At 41.6% G+C, this 17,015-nt stretch overlaps 3 protein-coding genes across 4 annotated transcripts in view; 1 reads left to right on the top strand and 2 right to left on the bottom strand.

Annotated features, from left to right (window-relative positions):
• bcl2l12 (BCL2 like 12) overlaps positions 1-1,587 on the top strand; it is a 10,681-nt gene extending 9,094 nt beyond the window's left edge. The window contains exons 6-8 of the mRNA XM_036213040.1: positions 207-283; positions 631-894; positions 973-1,587. Coding sequence (XP_036068933.1) covers positions 207-283; positions 631-894; positions 973-999 — 368 coding nt within the window. The 3' untranslated portion in view covers positions 1,000-1,587. The remainder of the gene's footprint in view (positions 1-206; positions 284-630; positions 895-972) is intronic.
• A 4,296-nt stretch (positions 1,588-5,883) lies between these two features.
• Positions 5,884-11,541, bottom strand: tspan4b (tetraspanin 4b). The gene is made up of 8 exons (XM_024271427.2): positions 11,231-11,541; positions 9,155-9,224; positions 8,858-9,049; positions 8,702-8,776; positions 8,322-8,417; positions 7,570-7,683; positions 6,446-6,529; positions 5,884-6,233 (listed from the first exon to the last, which is right to left on the bottom strand). Exons 2-8 carry the CDS (start codon positions 9,221-9,223, stop codon positions 6,165-6,167), a joined length of 699 nt encoding a protein of 232 aa, XP_024127195.1. The 5' UTR covers position 9,224; positions 11,231-11,541; the 3' UTR covers positions 5,884-6,164.
• A 1,764-nt stretch (positions 11,542-13,305) lies between these two features.
• Positions 13,306-17,015, bottom strand: part of si:ch211-195b15.7 (synembryn-A) — a 17,386-nt gene continuing 13,676 nt past the window's right edge. For both annotated transcript variants that reach the window (XM_024271429.1, XM_024271428.2), the window contains 4 exons: positions 16,080-16,175; positions 15,842-15,986; positions 14,101-14,383; positions 13,306-14,021 (listed from right to left, as the gene is read on the bottom strand). In XM_024271429.1, the coding sequence (XP_024127197.1) occupies positions 13,850-14,021; positions 14,101-14,383; positions 15,842-15,986; positions 16,080-16,175 (696 nt within the window). In that variant the 3' untranslated portion in view covers positions 13,306-13,849. The remainder of the gene's footprint in view (positions 14,022-14,100; positions 14,384-15,841; positions 15,987-16,079; positions 16,176-17,015) is intronic.

The following is a 17,015-nucleotide window of genomic DNA, read 5'->3' as shown; positions in this document are numbered from 1 at the left end:
CGAGAAAAAAAAAAAAATCGGAATCGAATCAATTCAGGCTCTTTTGAATCGAATCAAATCGTTTCTGGAAATTATAACTGATATCCAGCCATAGATGTTATTACCTGTGGGTGCAGTACAGCATGGAAGCCTGATGAGTTAAAAGAATTGAAGATAACAATGTTCCTGAGTTCAGTTTCCTGTCTCACTCTCAACTCTGCTTTCAGCTGCTGGGGACAAAGAAAAGCTGATACAGGATCTGGCTCAGGTGCTGTCTTCAGAGGGAGACTCCATCAATGAAAAGGTATGTAGATCCCCACCAGACCCTGAACTACAGCCGTGCTTGCGGGTGGATACCTGGACCCTGGGCTCAGACGGCAAGCGCTGCAGCTCCGATGCGAGCGCTGCTTGCAGTTTTGCGAGGTCTGTAGCAGAGCCTGTGGCTGCGGTCATCCCGTAGCCATTGGGAGCTATCTGCATAGCTAAACCGCTCCCGTGTCGCACCTGAGCTGTAACGCTAGCTGTCTGAATCCGTGGTTACACCCCGCACAGGTGCATGTGATCGAGGCTTATCATGATCTAACCTGCTGCTTTGTAGCCTGTTTTCCTCAAAGCTTTCTGGAGCTAACGCTGCCTAACATTCTGTAACAGATCCAGGCCAACCCCTTCCTGCGCTCCAGCTTGAACCGACTGTCATATGCATCCTTCGCCAAGCTTCTAGATAACTACAGCAATGCTCAGGTGACGCAGGTTTCAGATCTGCCTCCATCAGCTAGTCCAACACTGCGCCGCATAGCAGTCTCCATGGAGGTGTCACGGCGGATTGTGACGGCCACAGGAGCACAGCGCACACAAGGCTATGCTGAGCGCTACATGGAGACCTTCGTCCCCTGGGTCAAACAGCATGGAGGCTGGGTAAGGGTCTCCATGGTTAATGAGTTCTGCTGAGCCTCAGTCTGTATTTCTAATCCTGATTTTTTTTTTTGTCCTCAGGAGAGCTTGGTGGAGGAGTTTGATTGACCCCAAGACGTTTTATTGTATTCACAAGTGACGTTTGAAAGCAGACAACAGGAATGATTGTCTTCTTTAAAGTTGGATAAGCTATTGACTGAACACCCAACAGAAGAGCAGCAGGCATGTGAGACTGCAGCGCCTTCACATGGCTCGCTTGCCACGCCATGAAAGAACCGGTTTTACATTCTTTATGAAAAAGTCTCTGGATGCTATTGCTGGCCCCCGATAGTAGGAGAGGGTTTATGTTTACACGGTTTCACAGACCTTATGAAAGTGTTAGATCTTTAAACTTTGATGCTGCTACGATGTGAGGTTTGTCATGTATCAAGAATAATCCCCAAATTGTTAGGCTGGGTTATTATTCATCTCTTTATTGATAGAAAAGTTCTGTTTAAACATATTCCCCTGAATCTGGATGGTGTTAGCATGCTGTGGCTGCTACACTACTACAACTCCAGCTAAAGCAAGAGAGCTCTTACAGCAGGGGTGTCAAACTCAATCACACAAGCAGCCAAAATCAAAAACACCCGTTGGGTCGGCGGCCGAACAGGATAAACATTTATTGAACACTCTAGAACAGCATTTTTACCATAACTTTTTAACATAATTACAAACTAGATATATAGCATTACCTGTGATAATTCTAGTGCTGATAGCTGAAGAGGCTGAAATTGATAGCTGTAAACACTGAAGTTGATAGCTGAAAACGACTAAGCTAACAGATGAGAACACTGAAGCTGATTGCTGAAAAGACTGAAGCTGATAGCTGAAAGCTGAAAACACTGATAGCTGAAAATGCTAAAGCTCATAGCTGAAATGCTGAAGTTGATAACTGAAAACACTAAAGTTTATAGCTGAAATCACTGAAGCTAATAGGTGAAGCTGATGGTCAGTTAAAATATTAGCTAAATTAGGCTAAAAAAATTAGGTTAGCCAAAACAGCTAGCATGTAGCTGAAATATTAGCCAAACTCCAAAATAGCCTAAAAAATCATAGTAAATGCTATAATAGTCCATAAAGCTAACAGAATGACAATTTTTAAAACTTTAAAACTGTAACTTTTTAGCATAAATATGAATAATAAAAAGGCAGGAATATTATTCCAGAATAAATCAACTTAAACCTTAAATAACTTTCAATATTTTACTCTCTATAAAAGTATATTTTGTCAAAATTACACAAGTTAGAAATGAGTGCAAGATAACATCAGGTCATTAATAACAATAAAATAAAATGATCCGGAGGGCCGGATAGAATTACCTGGAGGGCCGGATCCGGCCCCCGGGCCTTGACTTTGACACGTGTGTCTTACGCCATCTAGAGTTTGTTTTTTCTGAAATGTTAGTGTCAAACAGCGATGATGTCATCAGCTAGGAGACGCTCGGCAGCTGGACAAAAACAAACGTGTCCAGGAACCAGAGATGTGGTGTCTGAGCTTCACTGCTCTGGTCTGGTTTGCATGTCAATGTGCAGTTTAGCCATGAAAATGAAGGGATGAAGACTCCTGAGGTTGAAGGTTAGCCTAAAAATGTTTTATTTTTGTTTCTCTGTGTAAACTGGGCGGTGCTTTAGCCATTTTTAAGATTCTGGTGGAGTAAAGGTGAAGAACTGAGGAAAAACCGGATCCTCTGATCCTTGTTTTAGGTTTTTCTGAGGACCAAAGGTCTCCAGTCCTTCACAAAATCTTCACCATACTGTAACTTTTCAACCCTTAGCACCATCAACAGAAATCCAGTAGATTCTGAAGGACAAAAGCTTCATGAGCCATTTTTCTCCTTCACAATCTACAGGAATTCTGTTGATGGTGTTACATGTTTTCTGTGTGAGGATGTGCTTTTTTACTTATTGTTCTTCTGGTGCACAGTTGAGCATTAACACTATTATGAGTTCAGTTTGTTTACGTTCAAATGATGTCAACAGTATGACAATGGGAACTACTGTGCACTGCCTGTGTTTTATGGGAGGTTTGCTCTCTGTACAAATGTTTATGGTGCTTTGACCTCAGATTCTAAATGTTGATGATAATATAAAGCTTTAACTTGTGTTTTAAAAAAAATTGATTGAGACTTGAACTTGATGTAAACCACATAAACTTGGTTTACCCTATCGAGGTGTTAACATGAGTGTTTGTATCCTTCAAGCTTTTGTTCCTGTAGCTGAACATTAAATTCAGCAACACTCTGGTACGCAGCAGCAGGTCTACTCAGGGATGTCTTTCTTCAGGTGCTTCAGCCATCTTCTCAGCAGACTGCAGGACAGTCTGAGCAAAGACGCTGTCGGTCAGTCTGAAGGCTGGACCTGAACTCTGTTCCAGGCTTGTTGAACCCTTTGGAAGCCAACTGTATATTGCTGCATTTTGGACACTCATGAATAAAATGTTTGACACAACCTGTTGATGATTTTACTGACACTGTGCAGAGGTTCATCACAGCTAGTTCATTTTAAGGCAAAAATGCCTCTAGAATGAAGGAAATGAGTATTAGAGTATTATAAGAATTTTGTAGGTTTCTCCACTTAAAAATAAATTGTTGATCTGTCATCCTGACAATATGTTCATTTGAACAGTGTAGTAGAAAAACTACAAATTCAATTTAAATAAGTTATATGCATTTATTTGGATTTTGATGAGGAAAATAAGTATTTGATTCCCTTTTAACCATTAAGAATTTTGGTTCATGCAGAGCAGTTACACCAGGAGTGTCAAACTCAACCACTCAAGGGCTCAAAATAAAAAAACACACATTAGGTCGAACAAGAAAAACACTTATTGAACACTCTAAAACTCAGTTTTAAAACTTTAAAAACTTTTTAACATAATTATGACCTGGTTATATAGCATTACCTGTGATAATGCTAGTGTGAATGCTGTAAGCTGAATTAACCCTTCCGCTCTCTTTGGGTCCAGATGACTCCACCCACATATTGATCTGTGATTCCTTCCATGACAAATGTGGACAAAGGTGGACAGGATTTTATGTCTGCCATGGACATTAGTGAAACTAAAAAATCAATGATAAAAAAAGTTCAGCGCACTGTCTAGTGGGGTCCAGATGACCCACTTATAATGTAAACAAGCTAAGGAGAGTGCTGAAGATTCTGAAATTGATAGGTAAAAATGTTTAGCTAATAGCCAGCTAAAATATTAGCTAAATGCCAAATTAGCCTAAAAACTAAAATAAAAGAAAAATCTTAGGTTAGCCAAAACAACTAGGATGTAACTAAAATGTTAGCTAAATTCCAAAAATATGGCCTAAAAAATCTTAGTAAATGCCAAAACAGTCCAAAAACTAGCAGAATGACAATTTTTTAGAACTTTAAAACCGTAACCTATTACCATAGTTATGAATAATAAAAATGCAGGAATATTATTCCAGAATAAATCAACTTAAACCTTAAATAACTTTCAATATTTTACTCTCCATAAAAATATATTTTGTCAAAATTATACAAGTTAGAAATGAGCACAAGATAACATCGGGTCATTAATAACAATGAAATGAAATGATCTGGAGGGCCGGATCTGGCCCCCGGGCCTTGACTTTGACACATGCTGTAAGATGTTGTCGGACACTTTGACCCACTTTTCAGTCAGCAGGTCCCTGAAAGTCCAAACTCCACTCAGCAGGTAGAGATGCTGAGCTACCCTCAGCCTGTGGACTGTCACTGCAGTCCTAGACACACTCACACACACTAGTAGAAACTCCATTATTGCTTTGTAACTTCTTTGCTTTTATTTGGTTTTAGAGAAACATTTTATCTAACGGACTGATGGAGCCCCCCTCATCAATCACAGACATCCTGAGATGGAAATGACTTCCACATGTAAAGAATAACACAATAGTTACAGTGAAAATCTATAGTTACATTTAGATGCATAAACATGTTGAATAAGATGAAGGAACGTGTAAATAAATGTGAACAGGACGTGCTCCATACAGACCTCCACCGCATTAATACAAGGTCAAAACTCTGCAGTTTACTTTACTCCAGACATCTAAAGCTCAGTCTGAACTCTCCAGGTTTTTTTACCCCTTTAACACCTGAGATCCCGCCGGTGATGCTTAAACACAAAATCTTTAACATACTGTAGCTGATGGTTATAAAGTTACAGTAAATCAAAGAACACAAACGGTGTTAAAGGATTAATCTTGTGGATTAGTTTAATGTAGAATTCTCATTTAAGATGCGTGGTCATTAGCAGTTTTTTTCCCAGGATCCCACTTGGGCTGCCACGATTAGTCAACTAATCGACGACTAATCAACTATTAGAATAGTTGACGACTAATTTAATGGTCGTTTAGTCGTTACTTTATATCATATAGAGTCAGAGTGTTGAAAATTGTAATGACATTCTGCTAACTTTATGGAACATTTTGGCATTTATTAAGGTTTTTTAGGTTAATTTGGATTTTAGCTAATATTTCAGCTACATGCTAACTGTTTTGGCTAACTTGCTTTTTTTTCATGAGTTTTTTTAGGCTAATTTTGCATTTAACTAACATTTTAGCTGGTTATCAGCTTCAGATTCTTCAGCTATTAGCTTCAGTGATTTCAATTATTAGTTTGAGCGTTTTCATCTATCAGCACTAGCATCTTCAGCAGCCAAATTCAGCTTATAGCATCCACACTAGCATTATCATAAGTAATGCTATATATCTAGTTTTTAGTTAGTTTAAAGCTGATGATGGTTAAGATTGTGCTTTGTGCATGACCAGATTAGTTGACTAATTCGAAAAAATAATGGATGATTAGTCGACTATTGAAATAATCGTTTGTGGCAGCACTACATCCCACTCACACAAAAGTGTTTTTCCTTACCACACATTTGTTTAACCCTCTGAAGACTGATGGCAGTTTCAGCTAACTGCTGCTGAATATCACATAATAAAGTGCATTTAACATGTATTTAATGAGTACAAACTGTCGTTTACTTTATTCTAAACCTCCAGTTAAAGCAGTAATGATGTTCTTGGATAATTTTAATAATCAAGCGTTAGTATTTCAGCTGAGACTGGATCCACCTGAAAACAAGAACTGACTACTGACTGACAATACAGTGAACCCTAGATTTTGATTGCACAAAATTTACATCAACTTCATTTGTGCAGCTTTTGTCCAAACGCAGTCCTGATTTCATTCATCATGATGGGAGGAGCTTCAGGAAACCACAGTTAGTCCAGGTTTTTCTCAGCATGACGAATGTGACAGTACATCATCATGGAGAATATCAGAGCCAGAATCTGCACAGACGGAACAGCAGGAGGTGAACGTTCACACGGGGAATATCATCGACACAACAGAAGCAGAAAAACAATCCAGAACACAAAAAACTACTTAAAATGTAGTTTTTAAGATTTGGACCTGTCATGTTGGAAAAGTTCTCAAGAAAACATGTATGCTTTTCTATTGTAATGATATGATGATAATCAAAATACATGCCAGAGAGAATTACCTGCACAACACCGATGCAACACCCAAACACCAGGACAGACGGGATGTTGTCAAGCAGCCACTGCTTGGCCTTCTGGTAGCATGGCTGCAGGGAGACAAAGGAAACTTCAGAGTTCAGCTCTCTCCAAAGCTCTTCTGAGGACATGAAAGCATCACTTATTCACCTGCACTTTCTCAGATTCTGGTCAGTTTATGGTTCATTGTTGTGTAACGGGGTGAACTGTAGTTTTTATTTCTTTTTTATTCTGTCAGAGCTTGAAATTCCGTAGAGAACCAGAACAGGCCAACACATTGCTGCCTGATGGGGGGCATGTGTGTGGTGGGGGCATGCAATGGGAGACTTTATAAAGAACAGTGAAATACACAAACACGTAGAGGAAAGGGAAGCAAAGAAGGGGCCCTGGAGGAGCGTGGCTGATGAAGCCAGGGCCGAGTCCTGGAGGAGGGCGGCGAGAGATACCAGACCGACAGTGAAGGAGCCCCTTTGGACCACTGCCCACCAAATAGAGCAGCTTGGGGTGAGGCGGTGATTGCGGCTGAGCCAGGAGCCAGACAGTATGAGGAACATGGGAACACGGAGTGGTGTGGTTGTTACTCACCTCTCTTTGAGCTAAGAACCCCTCATTTGTTTTTTATCTTGTTTTTAGCCACCAGTGCTGGGCTTTTTACATTGCATGTATTTGTTGATTGTTTTATTATTGTGTGTTTTTTTATAGTGGGTTTTTTAGCTGCCTGGTGTTTTAGCCACAAACTCCTGGGTTAGTTTAATCATTTTATGACAGGCTCAACAAAACAGAAAGAGGACCCAGCTACCGTTTTAAATTCAATAAATTCTTTCTAACTCCCATTTGAACTCCAGTCCTGGGTATCTTGTCTCCACACACCTAAAAATCAAAGAACCCTGCGTGTCTGCTGCAGTTGTGTTACTGTTAAAAAACATCAGACATTTGTCTTCTAAAGCTGCTCCAGCTGTAGCAAAGGCTCCTAAACCAGGCTGGAGGCACCTCTGCTGAGCACATCAGAGTAGTGTGGAATGACCAATGTCTGCTACGGACATGAATGAAGTCACTGTGAGTCATGCTTGCAGGCTCACTGATAGGCAGAGAGGCGGTTTCAAAGACAGACCTCACTCCAGCCCTCGTCACAGTCTGCTGCCTCCACAGAGCAGCAGGACACGGGCAGCGTTCCGTTCAGCACGCCATACCAGTCCGTTTTGTTGGTGGCTCCACAGCATTTGAACTGCAGACATTAAGCATAAAAAACAGGTTTCTGCTGGGCTGAGATGAAAGTCATAAACAACACTGGGGACGATTTTACAACAGATCGAAAGATGACCTTCATGGATGAAGGTCTAACCTACAGAAGCTCGGTTGGAGGCAGCTGTTTCTCTATAACTGAGGTCTTTCTGTGATGTTTGCTGAGATGCTGATTCTCCTGGTCACCATCTTCTGGTTTGATATGATGAGCACTGCTAAAAGCTCTATGCTGCCAAACGTTTTAAAAACTGAAATACAACTGGAACCTGAAAGCTGAAAAACTGGCGTTGGTCACTCGTGTTCCAGGAGCTGTTTCACATTTGATCACAAATCTCAGAAGAAGCCTGCATCTGACTGGTGAAATCATTTCTTCAACAGGTGGATGTGGTTGTTTCTCTGCTGGCGTTTCCAGCTCATTTCCATCAGTGGATCAGCCTCTGGTGTTCATGCTTTTGTTAGTGCAGCATCTCTGATTGTCACAGTTCCCTGAATCTGACATTCTTCCAGGAGGATCATTTTCCAATAAACTCTGCATGTTGTTGTTCTTTGTCATGTCCCTGACCTGCTGCTGCTGTTTTTGTTTCAACATGCTGGCAGCTGCAGAATGACTGCTGTGCTCACTTTTTTCTGGACAAAGTCCCAGGATTTCTTCAGTTCAGGGTTTGACACATAAGTCTCCATTCCCTCCTTTAGGTCCCTCTGGGCTCGTGCATCCATCTGAGACAGAAAGCATTGTGGTTACTCAGAGAGCGGCAGGTTTAAAGGGACTCAGCTGCTAAATCTTTGGGAAAAGTCTGTAAAATGCTGACAGAGAACAGCAAGACAAATGATTACAGCCCTCAGTATTGGGATCATTGATTATTCTGATCAGGTCATAGTTTAGCGAATTAGGGCTTAAATTCTGAGTTTTTCCGTTTTTTCAGTCACAGCTTTTGTGCCACGCCCACAGACCACATGACTGTGACATCATGAGGACTTCAGAAGTGTCAGAATATCTTCACCTCGTCGTGGAAGATGTGCACCACCAGTGCAAGAGTCACTTCTGTCACAACCAGCACCAGCAGGATCCCGAAGAACTGCAGAGCAGAGAGACGGGTTACATGCCACCACACAGGATCACCGAGCCAGCATCTGCGGCGCCCTCCCCGCTTCCTCACCGTGATCAGAAGGCAGCGCTGCTCTTTAAGGGCTCCCAGGCAGCCCAGAAAGCCTGTCACCATGGTGATGCCACCTGCAACCAGCAGCAGGTTGGCAGCTGAGAGCGATGGGAAGGACAGAGGGAGAGAGGAGAACTCTGCCTGGGTGAAGGACAGCCAGACTCCCACTCCAAACAAGCCGCATCCTCCCAGCTTCAGAGAAACACAGTTTACAGCCGTCAACTTCCAGGTCTTCAAAACTGTTGCTTTGTGCTTTTATGCACTGATGTGTTTGAGATGAGGAGAGCTGATACTGACCCAGAAGATCAGATTAAACCCAAACATCAAATATTTGAAGCAGCACAAACATCTCTGAGTGCCCGGCATCCTGCGAACAAAACACAAACAAGATGGCGAGAAGCATGCTTTAGTAACCTGCTGGCTCAGTTCAGAACCTGAGGAAGACCACAGCTCAGTCTGCTGTTGCAGCAGATGACAGCTCCCCGCTTATTTTCCTTCACTGATGAAAGAGAACAACATGCTGCTTCACCTCCTCCCTGCCTCAGGAGACAGGCTGTGATTTAGTCTCCCCCAGATGAACGTCTCCCTCCTCTGGAGGAGGACTGACTCCATGCATTTTCATGTGTGTCACTGATTGTAACCATCCTTCCTTTAGAACCCGCCGAATCCCTTTTGGGGTCAGAGGGTTACTGGAGCCTATCCACGCTATGGTTTGGCTCACTTTAATAGTCGATTCATCACCGATTAGTTTTTTCAGATTAGTCGACTAATCGGGTCATGCACAAAGTGGATGTAAAGCACACATCTTAACCATCACTAGCTTTAAACTAACTAAAAACTAGATATATGCTGGAAGCTGAATTTGGCCGCTGAAGATGCTGAAATTGATTGCTGAAATCTCTGGGGTTAATAGCTAAAATTGCTGAAGCTGATACCTGAAAACACTGAAGCTGATGGCCAGCTAAATATTAAATGCCAAATTAGCCTAAAGAATTAAAAATAAAAATGAATCCTAAATTAACCAAAATAGCTGCATGCAGCTGAAATATTAGCTAAACTCCATAATAGCCTAGAAAATGTGAATAAATGCCAAAAAGTTCTCAAATCTAGCAGAATGCCATTATAATGTTATACTTTACTACACTCTGAGTCCATATAATAAAGTAACGACTAATCGACTATTAAATTAGTTGCCGACTATTTTAATAGTCGATTAGCCGTGGCAGCCCTATTCACCAGTCTGTTTCAGGACCACCCACATGCACATCAAGGGACATTTCAGAGATAACAACCAACCTGGAGAAAACCCACACATGAAAGAGGAGAACATGCAAACTCCAGACTGAGAGGTCAGGGTCCTCTCACTAACTGACCAGCCCTGCTGACTGTAGCATCAAACGCAATCGTTTCTTTTAACAGTAAAAACAGGCCCCCAAGAATTAAGTCAAAAAATACAAAAACATTTGAAATATTTTCTTCAAAGTCTCACTCCGATTATCTTTTGATCTATTTTCAAATTGTTTCCAGGGGTCTTTTCATTAGGATTCTACCTTTTTAAGAAAAAAAAGAGGACATAGTTTCTGCAGAGCAGCAGGAGTTCATTAGAACGTCACCTCTGAGTTGTGGGTGGAACTGTTAGTGTGAAAGTAAAGCTCCTCTGATTTCCCATCATCCCTTTGTTTACACTCTCTCCCTGTAGCTTACAGCCGCTCACAACCCCAAGCTAACATTAGTGGTGCAACAAAAATGGTGAGTAATATCAGAGCTCTCGTACAGTGAGATCCAGACTCCCGCTCAGACGAGGAAAACAAAGACGTTCATGGATCTGTTTGTCTGAGTGGATGATCAGAATGGAGCAGAGCAAGGAGACTTTGGACTTTTCATTTGTTCCTGACTCACAGAAGCTTTCATAAATGCAGGCAGCATTCCCATAAAGCTAAAGACTTTTCCCAGAGTGGAACAGTGTCACATTTCCAGGCTGAAGTCCTGCGCTTGTACCCATGACGGTGTTTACACGGAGCGGTCCTCACATCCTCCGCTGACCCCACACAGGAAGTCAGACTGCTGGCAGGAAGGAAGCTCCCTCCCCTGATCCCAGGACCCGATTATTCTGCTTATGTGTTCCTGCAAAGCTCTTCAGAGGACAGATCTGCATCACTGCAGAGCCACGGCTCACCGCGCCGCTCAGGGCAGAGTGCTCACAACCTTTACCCAGCATGCCCTCAGGTTGCAGAAAACCCACAATCCTATCACCTCCATGAGGCCCAGAGCACCTAAACAACCACATCACAGAGGTTCTCCGAAACCCTGATTCAGTTTCTCATCCTCACCGAGGCTGGTGGGAGGAGTCTGAAGACAGGGGCTGGAGTTTACCTGATGGAGAAGACCTCTCTCTGGTCCCACTCCCCTCCACCTCCTCAGTCTGGATCTGAAAGTGGCGTTCGCTCCTGCCAGACTCTTCAGTCAAATTCTCTGGTTTCTCTTTGACTTCTTCTCAGTTGGATGAAGGTTTCCAGCGTTTCTCAGTCGTCTCGTCTTTTCCAGGGTCTGTGCAGACTCCTCCTTTCCATCTTTAAGGCTGCACTCTGTATTTTACTCTCCTGTTGGGACAAATCTCTGTGTGCAGCTCCTTCCCTGCTTTGCTCCACACTCTGTGTTCAATGCTTTCCAGATGTGTGTGTGTTGCCTGAGTCCCTCCCATTCACATTTTTAACATCCCTTGCTCCTCCTCCTCCTCCTGCCTGTCTTACATTTCCCAGTTTTTCCCTCTTTGTTCCAGAGGTATGAGGTCAGTCCTCTGTTCCTTCCATTTCACAGATACATTTGCACACACATGCACACTTCCTCAGCAAATGGAGGACGGTCTTCATGTTGTGCTGACCAGTTTCACAGCATCTGGTTGTGTTTTGGAGCTCTGGTTTTGTGCTAAAAGGAAACGGCTTCACTGCAGATTGTGTGATTTTTTTTTTGTTTTTCAGGATTTTATCATCTAAACTGTGGGAATTATGATCCAGGAGCTACTGCCTCACATTTGTTTCCCAAAACTCAGAAGAAAATAGCTGTGTGAAGAAAGTTCTGTGTCTCATTAGTTTGTTTTTGACATAAATCTGTTGACAGAATCCAAAGCAACAATCGACATCGTCCAAACCAGAGGACACAAGGAATCAGCCTGACTTGAGGGCAGAGTGTTCACATGTGAATGGAGACGACTCCTGCTGGTTCAGAACGTAAAAGGAGCTTAATTTAAATCATTGACGCAGTGCGAACAGACCGATCAGCCACACCTCAGCCTGATCTATGGAGGATTTGTGAGAATCATCCACCACCACATCTGCTGTTTGTCCACAGAGAGAGGCCATCCTCTAAGAGGACCCAAAAATGAAAACATTTAGAGGTCACGTGTTTCTGTTAAAGCACATATGTCAAAGTCCAGGCCCGGGGGCCAGATAGGGCCCTCCAGGTAATTCTATCCGGCCCTCCAGATCATTTTATTTTATTATTAATGGTCCGATGTTATCTTGTGCTCATTTCTAACTTATATAATTTTGACTGAATCTATTTTTCTGGAGAGTAAAATATTGAGAGTTATTTAATGTTTAAGTTGATTTATTCTGGAATAATATTCCTGCCTTTTTATTATTCATAATTATGTTAAAAGGTTACAGTTTTAAAGTTTTATAAATTGGCATTCTTCTAGCTTTTTGGACTATTTTGTTATTTAGTAAGATTTTTCGGCTAATTTGGAGTTTAGCTAATATTTCAGCTACATGCTAACTATTGTAGCTAATTTAGTCTTTTTTTTTTTTTAGTTGTTAGGCTGTTCTGGAGGTTGGATAATATTTTAGCTGCATGCTAGCTGATTGGGTTAATTTGAGCTTTTTCAGTTTTTTAGGCTGTTTTGGAGCTTGATCAGTACTTACACGCTAGCTGTTTTGGCTAATTTAGGCTTTTTTCTGTTTTTAAAGCTATTTTGAAGCTTACCATTTTTTTAGCTACATGTAAGCTGTTTAGGGTTTTGGCCCCTTGTGTGATTGAGTTTGACACCGTTGTGTTATAGGAACCAAAGAAGGTTTCCAGAAGTGTGGATTCAGAATCAGATTATTTGATGGTCACAGAGTATTTGAGTGACTGCTGTGAAATGTTCTGAGGAATGACTGTTGTTCACCCTTATCTTGTTTCTTTATTACAGTTTATTCTCATGTTTTCTTTCAATAGTCAGATAATATCTCCTGATCTAAACATGGTGAGTACGCCTTCTTTACTTTAAATAAAGGAGAACCTTGCTTTGATCTGTGTGGATAGTTGTGTAGGGAAAATGGATTTGGCTATATATATATATATATATATATATATATATATCACAATATTTTTTGGCGATGCTTTTATCCATAAAAAATGGCCAGAATACGATATTTAATCAATTTTTTCCAAAATAATGACAGTGAGTGTCTGTCTAATGTATCAACATTTATTACATTTTAAAATAAAATCCTTTAACATGAACCAAAAATTGCTGTGAAATTGGATTTTTTCAAAATCATTTTCTATCAATAATTTCCTTCTTTCTAGGTCTTAGCTTGTAAAGGTGTAGAGCAAAGACAAGTGAAAACAACTTCAAACTTGGTCAAATATCATAAAAACACAGTTTGAATCATTACGAGGATCAATGAGTTTTCTGTTTGGGAAATGCTTCATTCTGACAGTCAGTCTCTGTTTCCTGAGCAGCAAACCAACGCTGAGCTGATGGAGACGTGACTCTGTCACCAATCACACTCTTCTGTCTGAAGAACCTCGGACACCTGAGGAGCATTTGTTTCTGTTGCTCCAACAACCACGGGAAACTGGAACACAATTCTCATCAAATCTACTCAAATAATGCTTAAAAAAGCGATCAATATGTTAACAAAAGCAGCAGTGAGGGATGGGCTGTGGGTTCTGGTCAGTCCCGACATCATGCAGAAGTCCACATTGGTTCTCCTCCATGACAACCCACTAATCCATCTGTTTGTCCTTCCTCATTTCTGCTTTCATGTCTAAGATCTCCTCCTCCTCCTCCTCTGAGTCCTCCTCCTCCTCCTCCTCCTCTGTGAAGCCCCTCATCTTGCTGTAGAGAGGAGCCAGCCTGCCCTCTGCTGTCACCTCCATCGGCTGAATGATCTGGTCTCTTGAAACGAGATAGGAAGAGTGTGTCATTCTACAGACCTGCGAGGCAGAGTGCATTGTGGGTATGGTCAAAGCATCACCGTGACAGTCTGTTGATCATGCTGATGAGGCGACGGGCTTCCTCCTCCTTCTCCTCATCCGTCATGCCCTCCATGGGGTCAGGCTGCTCCGCCTCCACGCGGCCCGTCACCAGGTTGATCTTGGCTTTGGCCTCCCTGTACTCCTCCGTGTCCGAGTCGGAGTCGCTGGAGTAGTGGGAGGCAAACTGGGAGTCCCCCGAGTTCCTGCGGCCGTTGAGCAGCCCCCGCGCTGCCAGCAGCCCTGCAGCGTTGCCATAACCCGTGTACTTGACGAATCTGCTGACTGAGACCAGAAACAGCAGACTGACACCTCCCATGAAAAGAAACAGAAGAACGCTTCATGTCTTTGAGAACAGAAGCTCTTTTATGACAGATATCTGTGCCTCCCCAGGATCAAATGATCAGAACTGTTCTGATCAATGAAAGAAGGATTCACTGAAACCTGAATTTACTGTCAGCGACCAAAGGCTGTCTGTGGTTTCAGGTTAAATAGAGCTGGACATGTGTTTTAGTACAGCAGCTACAAAGCAAACTGACAGTATCCTTTATAAGAGCTGCCTCAAATGATTATTTTAATAGTTGACAAATCATCGATTAGTTTTTCCAATTAGTCGACTAATCGGGTCATGCACAAACTGGATGTAAAGCACAATATTAACCATCATTAGTGTAAACTAACTAAAAACTAGATATATAACATTACCTGTGATAATGCTATTGTGAATGATGGAAGCTGAATTTGAAAGCTGAAGATGCTGATATTGATAGTTAGAAACGCTGAAGCTGATAGCTGAAAACGCTGAAGCTGATAGCCAGCTAATAGTAGTAAAATTTCAAAATAGCCTAAAAAACTGAAAAAAAAGCCAAAGTTAGCCAAAACATCTAGCATGCAGCTGAAATATTAGCTAGACTCCAAATTAGCCTGAAAAACCTTAATAAATGCCAAAATAGTCCATAAATCTAGCAGAATGTCATTATAGCTTTAACCTTTACCACACTCTGACTCCATCCATCTGACTATTAAATTAGTCCTTAACTATTTTAATAGTCTATAAGTTGACTAATCGCGGCAGCCCTAAGTATGATTGATGCTCCAGTAGCTTCTCCAGGTGTGTTTCCATCAGGGGTCTGGAACCTTCAACACGTAAAGAGTCTTTTGGGTTGATCACTCACCAACTCCAACCCATTAGGAGCCACAAAGTTTAACGTGACAATTTAGAAAAACAAAAAATTGATTTGCATGTATGTTACTGTTGCTATTATGGAAAATATAAACAATGCTTTTTTCATGTGTAAAAAAAATATTAACACAAGGAGAAAATTACATCTTTTCAAAATCTGAAATAGTTTATAATGTTTGACGGAATTTCATAGACTCATAGGAATCAATTCAGAAAAATGTCATTATAGGTTGCGGGATGTCAGCAATGATTAAAAAACAGTTTCTTTCATTGTTGTTGATGAATCTCAGCCAGAAATGTGTTTGTTTAACTGGAAAAACAACACCGTGTCACACAGGCACTGTAGGTTAGGAAGTGGTGACTTTCCACTGGATCAGGTCAGATGTTCCTCTCAGCTCATGGCTTTGGGATTCTCTAAAGTCTAATGTTTCTGGTCCTATAGAGGCAGGACTAATGAGACTAACGGAGCACAAACCAGCTGTGAGTAATGTGTGACAGAGGCAGCAGAGGAGCAGAACTACGTTTCTGAAGGTGAGCAGGAAGCGGATCCGTGTCCGTACCGTTCTCCTTGCAGAGCACAAACAGCAGCTCAGCAGCACAGTCCTTCACATCTGTGTCCACATGAGTCATCAAGCGGACCAGCCGACCTCGGAGCGTGCTGTCCTGCTCGGGCCGGACGCCCACCTCTCTGAGCGGAGGCAAAATCTACCGCAATGCAAAAGGAATTCATTTATAAAGACACTCCATGCATGTGAAATGTATGTTGTAGTTGAAGAAGGTGAGAATGTGGGAGGTGACCTTTTGACGCAGGTAGTGACGCGTCTCCCTGTGGACCCGGGAACTCTCAGTCAGTAGATTCAGCACCGGGGTCAGCTTCTCCTTCAGCTTCTGACTCTGTAAACAATCACAGGATCATCCTCATCTTCAAGCGTGGATGCACTTTTCTCTTGTTCAGCAGCAGAGTGACTGTCTGAACAGGGAGGTTGTTGATTTAGAGACAGTTCCAGTGGAGACAGGCCAGCAGGTGGTTTGGATTGTTGTTGGTCTAAGACAGAGGGCTGCAGCCTGCAGCTCCAGAGTCACTGTAGCTCTTCTATCTCTCCAGAGTGGCTCTCTGGCTAAAGTCACAGAAAACAATAGCATTTTTTTTCAAGTAAGGGTTACTAAATTATTTAAGTTTATAAGTTTATTTAAGTTTAAGTTTATACATTAATGGCTGAGGTTCACACTTCGAAGATAAACCATGTAAAGGTTTTTACATCCCTGCTGACTGGAGATCTTGTTTGCTCTATTCTTCCTCCAGAACACTCCAATTTCAAATACTGAGTAAAACTTTGGTTAAAAGACTGATCCTCTATTAGTTAAACATATACTTATACTGTCAGAGCTGCACTGTTATGATCTGGTCAAGGCGTCTTTTATTTTGAGAGGAAATCATACGAGTTTCTGTCAAACGTGACTTTTCCCGATGGATTTTTTTGTTTTTGGATGATTTTATGTCTAGTGTGTGAATACAACATCTAAAAATGTCAAAATAAAGGTAGTGTCACATAGCAAAGGTTGTGCTGATTAAAATGATACCAAGCAGGTAGTCTTTCAAATTCAATACACAAAATTCAAGTATAGAAAAAAAACTGAGTTTTAGACCCTAGATTCCAAAGGACTAAAAATAAACGTTCTAAATGTACAATTTTGTGTTTGATTTCATGTTATGATTACATTTGCAGTTAATAA

The sequence above is a fragment of the Oryzias melastigma genome, linkage group LG8, assembly GCF_002922805.2.
Source record: "Oryzias melastigma strain HK-1 linkage group LG8, ASM292280v2, whole genome shotgun sequence".
Lineage (NCBI taxonomy): Eukaryota > Metazoa > Chordata > Actinopteri > Beloniformes > Adrianichthyidae > Oryzias > Oryzias melastigma.
The sequence above is the reverse complement of the archived record's forward strand: the minus strand, read 5'-3'. Positions and strand labels throughout refer to the sequence as shown.